This window comes from Salvelinus fontinalis, chromosome 18, assembly GCF_029448725.1.
Source record: "Salvelinus fontinalis isolate EN_2023a chromosome 18, ASM2944872v1, whole genome shotgun sequence".
NCBI classification, from domain to species: domain Eukaryota; kingdom Metazoa; phylum Chordata; class Actinopteri; order Salmoniformes; family Salmonidae; genus Salvelinus; species Salvelinus fontinalis.
The window spans coordinates 35,569,836-35,581,945 of NC_074682.1; the positions used below are offsets into that span (position 1 = coordinate 35,569,836).

Here is a 12,110-nt window from a genome sequence, read left to right on the forward strand (position 1 = left end):
TTAGCTGAAGCCTCTCCTGGTCTCCCGCAAACTCCATCTATGACTGTTATACTTCAATGTTTCTCTCATTTTATTTAGGGTGAAGTCTCCAACACTAGCGGGTCTAAGCCAAAACCAACACTTCCCCTGTCAAGTTGGAACAGAAAAAGCCTTGGAGGCTCAACCAAAATCCCAAAATAGCAGTCAAGGTTTGGCAGATGGTCGGAACAAGTGATTGCATCCCACAATTAAAAAGGTGGGGGGAAAAAGTGGCATGAGAAAAAGAAATATTTATTCATGCTGTCATGAAAGTATAATGAATCAATACAAAGCTTCATTGCAGATTAATCTCCAACTTAGCACGCCTTTGTGAGCAGTCTAATTAGCAACAGGTTTTGAGTGTAAATAATGGCTAAAGTGTTGATCTTCTTGCATGAGTTTTTAAAAAACAATACATAAAACAGAGAATCACAATAATCTCAACTCAGGCACAAAAGGTCATGGTGGATGCTTCAGTTTGGCCATTTAAACCCTTGACCAATGACCACACATTCATATTACTGTCCACCAATCGGGATGAACCAAAGTTTAAGCTGAACAAGCCCAGTTACCCCTGGAGATTGCCTTTTCCTCTCTACAGCTAGGCCAAGTGAGAGGTTTTATTCAACCCAAAATAAGCCCACCAAGTTAGGAATCTTTGTATGAAAGTCAATGAGTGTCGAATTTGGTCAACACTTTTTTTATTGATTATTTGCTACGTATGGCTTATTTTATCTAATAGAAGTTTCGGAATTGTTTTGGTTGTTACGAATAAACGAATACAAGTGGACATGGCATTTGACATTTCGGTAACTTTTAACAACATTTCAGCCTGTTGTCAGTGATAGAGGACTCATCGTGGATATAACCATTTTTAGCATGGAAATTGCAATTGAGGGCTTACACCATTTTAAAGTAGTCAACTGGGTGGGGATTCCTATTAGTTGGGAGCAATCAGCCAATGAAGAAGATAAAAATGGACTACTTTAAAAATGAAGATGCCCATGCTGTCACAGACACTATTATGGCATAGATACAAAGACGAGTCTTCTATCTCTATGGCATGTTGTTCACACACTGCCCTCTCATTGGCTTGAGGACATGTATTTGAGGACATGTATTTCCATTGTAGGAGGGGTCACTTGACTATCTTGCCAATATAAGACAATCTTTGCTAGCAGTCATTTTGGTCATCCATTTTTCTGTCCTTGCATGGGAAGAGCTGGTACTCCTATCAGCAAGGCAAAAAGTTCAGTTCATCCAACAGATATGTCTGTAATACCGGGGTTTCAGTTTTGGTCTTCTACCCTCCGGAAAACTGCCAGGTAGTTCTTCCCTCCATTCCTCTGCACCTTCTTCCCCTCCTCTGTGCATGTTCCCAAGCGACTGATGATGACATCATCAACCTGCCAAACAAAGGGACAGTTTTGAAGGGTCTGAAGAGTGCTACCCCAAAATTACCATGACTATTTTGGGGGTTTTAATAGTAAAATTACTATTTGTTGATTGTCTCATTTACCAGGTTTCCAAATCATAATATTTGTGACGGCTTAAAAAAATTATGATACTGGCAAGTATGTTGACAATGTTTTCCAAATTGGAAGGTAGGAAGATTTTTTACAATTGTTGGACATCACAAAAATCTAGTTCTGAACGTAAGGCTGGAGTTATGCTTAGCAGCTTTCACGCAATTTTAGTTGCAAGTGACAATTACAAGCAAATTTGCTGATACAAGAAGAAATGCAACAGCCAATCAAATTGAAGCTGCTTTTGTCATATCATTCCTCCATATGGTTTGAGAATTCTAAACTCACCCATTGTCATCTGCTGCATTACATCATGATTTCACAAATCATTTGTTTCTCCAACCATTTAATTATTGTATGATTGATTTAGACAAAATACTGGCTGTACAACTTGAAAATGCCAGCACTGTTTTATCAAACTAGCTACCTAATGTCTTGTGTCCACCTTGATCGCGGGTTTACCATAGCACTGACAGCTGTGTTGTTGACATGACAACGGGGTCAGAGTTTCCGATCCATTCGAATGGATCATGTTACAAAAGCATTTGCTTTGATTGGTTGCAGTACACAACTAGTTGCACAAAGTTGCAACTGTATGCAAACAAGTTGCAAATTAGTTGCTGGGGGGTGTTACACAAAGCAATCAAGAAGCAACTCAGTTGCTAGCAACCAAATTTGCGTGAAAGTTGCTTTGTGTAACTCTGGCCCCAAGGAGTTTCACTTCTTTGTTAAAATCAATTTCTCACTTGCTTATATGGAGTTCAAGGTTGGCTTCTCTATGACAAATATTATGACAAAGTTTTACATAAGTAAAAACAGAATCGATATTAATTGTTGAGGACTGTCTAAAATGTCAGTCATCATACCAGTTCTGCATCGGGGACCCGTGTGAACAGCAGATGCTCACTGAAGTGTTTTACCATCCAGAGATGCACCTCCTCCACATCTGTGTTGGTGTACACCAAACCCTGGGAAACACAAAACAAGAGTTAAACACAATGTCCTCATAATTAACGTTTATACAATGGGTGGGACTGATCCTGAATGCAGTTAAAACCGCATTCTAGCCGGTGTCTATTCCACAAGTTATCAGCGGCTAAATCGATGATGTTAAAATGCCTATTTACTCTGTTCCATCTGACTGCGCAATGCGCCGCCTCATCAGCCCAACCAGGCAATTTATACTTGATCATCTCCACTTTAAAAAGCATCTAGACATTCTCACATTTCTTTTAGACTAACATTTCGTTTTTAACAGCTCCGATTTGTATAAACCTTGCTGTTTGTCTCTGACATTTGCAACATTGTTTCAATATTCAAATTCGATCTCCAGCTATCCTACAGTAATGAACGTGTCGGGAGTCGGGACGAGACAGACAGGCAGGCAGCTTTTCTCAGCCAGTTGAAATCATGAATAAGCTACATCATTTTGTATAAGCTGCATCAAGTGCAGCTAGTTTGCAGTCTTTCCAGCTTGAGTTTGAAGTGATTGTGTCGCTGTGTTGTTGGCTAGCTCCTCTGAACAAAAGTGTCATGACGAGTGAGCAAATATTCTATTCCAGCTGAAATCATGCCTCATTAGCTCATTGTTATGGATGTGTCCAAATAAATGTCACAAGAAAACAGCTTAAACAAATTCAAATGCAGCTACTTTGCTGCTATTCAGGCTGCACTTTTTGACGTGACTGTAAGTTAGCCATAGTTGGCTAGCTAGCAAGTAAGGGATAAGAACGTTGCCAGCCAGTATGGCAATTGAACATTTAGAATGAACGACTCGGCCGCGTCCATAGATACAGAACAAAAAGACTGAACAACTGGGTCGCATCTCTAGCAACCAAACCGATAGAACGACCAGCCGGCTTGGGTAACAACCCTAGATTTGTGTTGGGACCATATCTTGTAGACGGATTAAATAGTATGAATAAATTCATCAAAATAACATTTGTAATGAAAATATGTAAATCATTATTTGAATATGTTGGTTCTTGTATATAGCCTCGTTATTGTTATTTTATTGTGCTACTATGTCTCACTTTTTAAACTGCATTTTTGGGAACAGGCTCATAAGTAAGCATTTAACCAATAACATTTTCTTTGAAATATGCCTTAGTGTGGTGGCCTTAAATACTTTGAAGAGCAAAGGTTTCTTTTTTTCCTCAAAAGGACAGAAATAACCCAAAGCCAACATCAAGGTTTATAACCTGTGTCATTGTAGTTTACATTGGAGCGTGGACAGATAGTATAATTAGAACAGGGCTTTCTTGGAAAACTAAGCGATGGCATAGATTTGCACAGTGCCCGCATGTTAGTTCAGTGATGCAGCGTTCAAGTTGAGGCCAGGAGGTAGGGAGCCATGGAGGCGGGGGAGGGTGTGATGGAGGTGTGTGGGTGTGTTCGGGGCGGATCGATGTTGTAGTCTAAATTGCCGTAGAGGAAATTCTCTAGACAGCTCTCCTCTCCACCCCCCAGAGGAGATCAGTGTCTGGCATAGGCCCTGTGTCAGTGCTGCTGAGTGTAATGGTAGAGCCTACAGACGGACGCACGTGAGCACATTAAAATCCCACATGCACACACACACACAAACAAGACTCCCATTGTTCTCCCAATCCTCAGTCTCTCCTCGCTGCCACAGTGAACTGACACCAAGAGCCCCACACAAATCTGACAGGTATGAAACATGGGGGGGGCGGGGGGGATAACAGACAAATGAGCAGGATAGTGAGGGTTAAGTAAATTCCAGGCCATGTATGCAATGTAGCTAGTACTGTCCTCTCATATGTCTTGTTGTTGGAAAAGGGAACTGAAGACCCATTGCTCAACCACATCCCTAAATCAACTGTTGACTTTGGGTGCCCCTGATGAACCCCCCGCCCATTCGCTGTGCTCTGTCCATACCCCTACTCTCAGTGTATAGGCTACGCCTTAAACTCTTTCTCCAACCAAGACTGCTCTTCTCTGAGTCACAGAGGTTCTCCGCACTACCAAAGCTGACTCTCTCTCCTCTGTTCTCATCCTCCTAAATCCATCCACTGCCTTCGACACCATGAACCATCATATCCTCCCCTCCACCCTCTCAGGGCTGGGCGTCTCAGGCTCTGTACACTCTTGCATTGCATCTTACCTGGCAGGCCGTTCCTTTCAGGTGCCGTGGAGAGGAACTGTGTCTGCATCACATACTCTCACTACCGGTGTCCCCCAGGGCTCAGTTCTAGGCCCTCTCCTCTTCTCTCTATACACCAAGTCACTCGGCTCTTTCATATCCTCACATGGTCTCTCCTATCATTGCTATGCGGATGACACTTAACTACTTTTCTCCTTCCCCCTTCTGACATCTCTGCGTGCCTGGCAGATATTTCAGCCTGGATGTCGGCCCACCACCTCGAGCTCAAGAAGACGGAGCCTCTCTTCCGGGGAAGGCCTGCCCGCTCAAAGATCTCTCCATCACAGTTGACAACTCCACAGTGTCCCCCTCCCAGAGTGCAAAGAACCTTGGCGTGACACTGGACAACACCCTGTTGTTCTATGCAAACATCAAAGCAGTGACTCACTCCTGTAGGTTCATGCTCTACAACATCCGTAGAGTACGACCCTTCCTCACACAGGAAAATCCAGGCACTTGTCATCTCCTGTTTGGACTACTGCAACTCGCTGTTGGCTGGGCTTCCCGCATCAAACCCCTGCAACTTATCTGCTCCTCCGCACACTCCAGTGGCTTCCAGACGAAGCTCGCATCCACTACAAGACCATGGTGTGTGCCTACAGAGCAGCAAGAGGAAATACCCCTCCCCATCTTCAGGTTATGCTCAAATCCTACACCCCAACCTGAGCACTCACTCCATTTTGCCACCTCTGACCCTCCCATCCCTACAGGAGGGAAGCTCCCGCTCAGCCCAGTCCAAGCTCGTCTCAGTCCTGGTACCCCAATGGTGGAACCAGCTTCCCTCTGAAGCTAGGACAGCATAGTCCCTGCCCATCTTCTGAAAGCACCTGAAACCCTACCTCTTCAAAGAGTATCTTAAATAATCCCCCGCCTCACCTCGACTACTTTGAGGAAAAGTGTACTTGCTATGCCTGTGTATATGTGGTTGTCCCAGCTATCTTAAGATGTATGCACTAACTGTAAGTTGCTTTGGATAAGAGCATCTGCTAAATGACGAAAATGTAAATGTAGGCGTACTATGCTCTGTCCTTACCCCTACTCTCAGTGTGTAGGCGTACTCGGCCAACAGAGTGGGACTGATGATCCTCCACTTGTGCTTGGTCTTCTTGAAGTGCGGGTCAGGAAACAGGAAGAACATCTTACTGAGCTGAACAGAGAAATCAACAAAACAAAATGGTCACAATGCAAATAAGACCAGACAGACAGACCAAGCATCTCAAGTTCAACTGACCTCAGTGAAGAAACACAGATAAATTAAGTCCTCCAGCTTTTACTTTCTCTGGTACTACTTTTCCAGTTTGTGAAAACGAGGACTATGGTGCTCAATATTCTGTTGTATCAAAGTGGCTATTATTCAAACCAGTCTATCAAGTCATTATAGAGTCAGCTCTCTGTAGTTCTCAATATTTTTGCGTCAGTTGTCAGGCAGCCCGGATTGTTAAGGTGGAAATTCCCTCTAAGTGATTTTTATTAAGATAAGTCCCCCTTCCTTTGACAAGATGTACACAACTATTAGTCTGGTTGCAATATTAAAAACTGTTCCAGTTCACTCTTTTTTTATTAATTCAAATAAATAATGTAATGTAAAAACAGAAAAACGGGGGGATAATCACAGAGGACTGCAGTCGCCCCAGGGGGGTTGAGACTGGGCCCCGCTCTTCACAAAATGGAAAAAACGACACTTTAATTAGTGCTCTGGCACAGCATAAAAAAAACTGAGGGGAAACAAAGAGAGAAGCCATATTGGGGAGTATAGCGCCGTTTCTACCCACACGACATCATGCATGTGGGTGTGCAAATATCGCTCAGGGGCTCCCGTTTATGTGTGTACATATGACAGAGAGCGTGTGTGTCAGTCGGTCTGTGTTTTTCCAAAGCACTTAATCCTCTACACAGAATGGGCAGGTCTCAATGATGTCATTACAGCCAAGACGGTAAAAATAGTACTGTGGGGTATTTCTTCCATAGATAAAATCGACACAGTTTTCGCGTTCCTTTCAGATGTCAGCCCCCGGCATCAACACATTTACTGTCTCCTACCTGATGTACTACTGTCTGCTATGTCTCACATCATGTCAATGTGTCTATTCAAACCCAGCCTAGGAGCTATACTCCAACACAAGAAGTTGAAGGAAAATGTGACATTTTATTTCTTATTTGCTTTTACATGTAATTTCTTCACTTTAATCGATGTTGCGATTTTTAAATGTGCTTTACAAAGTTTGATTTAGGTTACTCAGTCCTGGTACTGGAGGTTCCACTATGTAGGCTAAGCTAGTGCTTGTTTTATCAAAGTCATTCTGATTAATTGGGTTGAATTGAAAGGATAAACCCTCCACTATTAGGCTGTAAAATACTGATTAGTTTATAGTCCTATGCTCAGTTGATGTGACGCCTGGCATGTGGTCACTGGCACAGCGTCACCTTTGTTGAGAAATTCATTAGAGGCTAAAATCTCTGGGTTGTGACATAAGGTTTGGAAATCATTAGCCATTGTTACTCTCCGGTATAGACATGAGAACTAAGTTTCTGTACTTGTCATGTTGATAACTAGTGCTGCTGATCAAACACTTCCTATTGTTGCCACGAGAGGGCTGTAAACTACCTGAAACAGACATTTCTAGTTTAGAAATATTTATATTGTGGTTGATAGGAAGGACACTTTATTTAAAAATTACTACGCTGGATAGCTTCAAACCCTCAATGCCCAATGGTCAGAAAGCTGTACAAAAGTGTAGCAAACACCATTTGAATTTGAGCATCTTTACCAGGCATCAAGACATTTTGAAAACTTCCTGAAGGGATTAAGTGCAGTACTATTTAGAGGTGAGGTGTTTGACAGACGTGTCTACAAATAAATATACACACAACAGATGCAGGGGCAAGGCAGAAGTGTTATGTGGCTGACAACCCCCGATGGTCTCTGGCTACGTCATTCATCATCATCATTTATTTAAAGTGTATTTTACAAACAAATTTGTCACAGTACACTTCACATAAAAAAAGGGAAAAAGATGACAGAAAAGGGGAGGGAACGGTTAAGTACCTGTCCCTTGGAGAAGAAGTTGGGCAGGTACTTCATGGCGTTGCTCCGTAAGCAGGCGATGTTCTGGTAGCTGCCCGTCTCTGCTGCACGCAGGGAGCGGATACGGTCCTGGACATAATCAGACACTTTGACACGGATCTCCAGGCCCAGAATCAGTTGCTTTGGAAAGAGCGGGGATAACTCCACTGAGACACAGAGGAGGTAGGTTATTAATCTGACCTGGGAACAGGTGGCCAAAAAAAGAGTTGCAAGAACCACTAAAACAGTCTATTATGACAATGATGGCTGTGGAAAAGGAGAGTATACTGAATGTTGAAAAGTCATACTCCGATTCGCACAGTATGCAGTATTGCCAAGTCTGAGACCAAAAGGCTCCTGAACAACTTCTACCCCCAACCCACAAGACTGCTTGACAGTTAATAAAATGGCTACCCTTACCATTTGCAATGACTCTCTTGCACCGGCTCTATGCACTCACACATACTACATTGACATTCCAACACACACATTTCCACGCTGCTGCTACTGTTTATTATCTATCCCGATTGCCTAGTTACTTTTACCCCAATTTACATGTACATATTACCTCAATTACCTAGTACCCCTTCACATTGACTCGTACCAGTACTCCTTGTATATAGTCTCGTTATTTTATTGTGCTACCGTTTCCTTTTTTGCACATTTCATATTTTTTAACTCCGCATTGTTGGGGAAAGGTCTCGTAAGTAAGCATTTCACAGTAATGTCTACACCTGCTGTATTTGGCGCATGTGACAAATACGATTAGATTGCTTTCCCTGTATTAATTGCTATAGGTTATTTTCTCTGTTTATTCAATTCAGAGGCATAATAATTTGAACTTTTTTATATCTGCAGCAAAGAAAGATATAAAAAAGCTCCAAATGGCTCAAAACAGGGCTGGCAGATGAGCTCTATCTGTATGAATATTATCCAAATGCATCAGAATCTCTCATGGCGTCACATTGAAAACAAATTACTATCCAGTCTTATGATTTTCTTTAGGAATGTTATATTCTTTAAAAAAAAAAACACGATTTTTCGGGCCAGTTAGTACATACTAGCAACATGCATAACCACTAAACCAGACAGGTAAATTCAGGGCATCTAAGACAACCCAAGGACAAATCACCTTAAATCTACGGTTTTATATAGGGCCATAGCTAAATGGAACTCTTTACCAATCCATATTTCTCAGGCAAAAAGTAAATCCACCTCCAGGAAAAAATAAAAACATCTAATTCGATAGACCATATGACCGGACAGGAAATAGAAAGCATCAACTGAATGTTAAATGTTTCCTGTCAGGTATTTTAATTGTCTGTATTGTCTACTTGTTAAATGTTTGTAAAGTTTTTTTTAACCTTTATTTAACCAGGCAGGCTAGTTGAGAACAAGTTCTCATTTACAACTGACCTGGCCAAGATAAAGCATAGCAGTGTGACAAAAAGAGTTACACATAGGATAAACAAACATACAGTCAATAACACAACAGAAAAATCTGTATACAGTGTGTGCAAATGAAGTAAGGAGGTAAGGCAATAAATAGGCGAAAGTTTGTAAAGTCTTAATTTGTAATTGTTCCTAATGTCATATTAATTGGTGTTGGACCCCAGGAAGATTAGCTAATGTTACGGCGTTAGCTAATGGGGATTCTAATAAAAATTCACAGAGAAAATACCATACAATATGATATTTTCAGTTAATCCAGGAATATAAACAGAGAATATACTGTACACTCAGTGGCCAATTTATTAGGTACAACCATCTAGTACCATGTCAGACTACCCTTTTCCTCCAGAACAGACTGAATTCTTTAAGGGGAATGTTACGTTGCTCAATTGGTATCAAGGGACCTAACGTGTGCCAGGCCAAAACATTCCCCACACTATTACACCACAGTCACCAGCCTGTACCGTTGACACCAGGCAGGGTGGGGCCATGGACTCATGCTGCTTACTCCAAATCCTGACTCTGCCATCAGCATGACAACTGGAACCGGGATTCGTCAGACTGGGCAATGTTTTTTCACTCAACTCAAATCAAACGTAATTTGTCACATGCGCCGGATACAACAAGTGTAGACTTTACCGTGAAATACTTACTTACAAGCCCTTAATTGTCCAGTGTTGGTGATCGCGTGCCCACTTAAGTTGCTTCTTCTTGTTTTTAGGTGATAGGAGTGGATTCCGGTGTGGTCGTCTGCTGCAATAGTCCATCCGTGACAAAGACCAACAAGTTGTGATTTCCGAGATGCCATTCTGCACACCACTGTTGTACTGCACCGTTATTTGCCTGGTTGTGGCCCGCCTGTTAGTGTGCACGGTTCTTGCCATTCTCCTTCGACCCACAGGACTTCCACTGACTGATTTTATTTGTTTGTCACACCATTCTTGGTAAACCCTAGACACTGTCGTGTGTGAAAGGCCCATGTGGCCAGCCATTTCTGAGATACTGGAACCGGCGCGCCTGGCATCGACAATCATACCACCCTCAAAGTCGCTTAGGTCAGTCGTTTTGCCATTCTAATGTTCAAGCGAACAGTAACTGGATGCCTCAATGCCGGTCCTTGGCTTTATATAACAAGCCAAGGCAACGTGACTCACTGTCTGGAGGAGCAAGCTATTTTCTTGAACTGGTTACCGAGTGTACAATGAAAGAACCTTCCAAGCCAAATCTCTTGACCATGTTCTAAGTCAACAGCACCCTCAGATGGAACAACCAAAAACGACACATAAAAAGGACCATCTCGCTCACATAATTTCAGTGTAGGGCAGACAGTCCTCCATCAACGATTGATGGTTTAGTATTTTTGTTAGTAAGCATGAGAATGATAAAGACTGGAGTTAGGGTAACAAGGGTGAGGAAATATCATGGATTAGAAGATCATCCCATACCTAGAAGTCCCCCATATCCACAGCCGATGTCTGCAAACTCCACTTGTGCAGCCTTTTGGGTCGACTGGTGATCGCTGAAGAACTCCGGGTACAGCTGGGACCAGTCCATGTCCTCTGGACAGACAGGGCTGAGAAGAGGTCATGGTGAAATAGGTAAAAATGTGTATGAAATCAACAGACCTAAGCAAATGTTTACCAGCACGAGGTGAAACTGATGTAAATGACATCAGCAACATTGACTTCTAATCCAATGCAGTATTTTCTTTACGTTTACAAAAAGTAGCCTTTAATACCAGCTTCCTGACTGACATAAAAGCAAGCTAGCTTGTGGATTAGGAAACGCCTTTAATCCATTTACATGTTCGTAATGTGTCTTGTGCAATGATTTATGTATACCATTGGTCTTGTGTAGCCAGAATGTTGTATAAACTGTCATTTGAACTTAATCTGCTGGTTGTCCACTTGGTTGATCTTTATGCCGTTGGAAATTTTGGAAAAAATATCCGCATGAAAGTTTTATTAAACAAACTTTTCGCTTAGTGTGAGCTTGTGTTAAGTGATAAACAAACCGAAAGCCACGCGTTTTGGAAAGTCGTTTTAATGATACTTACTTTCCTATGGATATTTTGAAAAGGTTGAAATTAGTTTATTCAACATTCTGACTTGTAAACTGACTGTTCCGTCGTCTGGCATCTAAACAAGCGACACAAACTCCACACGGAAGCATGGAGGCGTAAAAGCAATCTAGTTTAGAGAACGTTTTGCGTTTGACAATTTATTGCTCAATAAAGCTGTGGTGTTAAATGAATTCAAACATACAGTAGTGCATCGACTAGAAGCTTGGCCAATTTTGCGGGCAACATGCGTTAGCTAACAGTTAGCTTGCTAAACATTTTACCAAACGGACTGACGAGTGACTCACTATTCAAACGTGTGGTCTGCCATTGGATTCGAGTGGGCTCGCTGCCTGTAATATCGCTTCTGGGGCATCGACACGCTCATTTTGTTTTAATTGAACTATTCAGTGATTAGATTGAAATGTACCAACGACGTATGTACTTCGCTCCAACGGTGTTCGTTTTCGGTCGCTTCCTTTTTACGTCACCAGATGACGATAACAAGTTCTGGATTCTAATTGGTTGTGGTGCTACAAACCATCCAACGCGTTGATACAATGTACTATAGCCTATATACAGCTAATAAATATGGATCCACTGCTGAATCGTATCAATTCAAGTGTTTACATTATGTTTCTCACTTCAATGAAAGAGAACTGTTGCATACCAGTTTATTTGCACCGGGACACATCTATTTGGACATTATTCTATTTCACCTGTTCAATATTAAGGATTGCTTAAAACTTCTTATGGCTGAAGGGGCAGTATTGAGTAGCTTGGATGAAAGGTGCCCATATCAAACGGCTTGCTCCTCAGTCATAGTTGCTA

The 12,110-nt window shown here is 42.0% G+C and overlaps 1 protein-coding gene across 1 annotated transcript; it reads right to left on the minus strand.

Moving 5' to 3' along the window:
• Positions 1-249: 249 nt before the first annotated feature.
• Positions 250-11,774, minus strand: mettl1 (methyltransferase 1, tRNA methylguanosine). The gene is made up of 6 exons (XM_055869215.1): positions 11,588-11,774; positions 10,666-10,793; positions 7,751-7,935; positions 5,738-5,851; positions 2,411-2,512; positions 250-1,424 (listed from the first exon to the last, which is right to left on the minus strand). The coding sequence occupies exons 1-6, from the start codon at positions 11,665-11,667 to the stop codon at positions 1,308-1,310; spliced, it is 726 nt and encodes a 241-aa protein (XP_055725190.1). The 5' UTR covers positions 11,668-11,774; the 3' UTR covers positions 250-1,307.
• Positions 11,775-12,110: the final 336 nt, after the last annotated feature.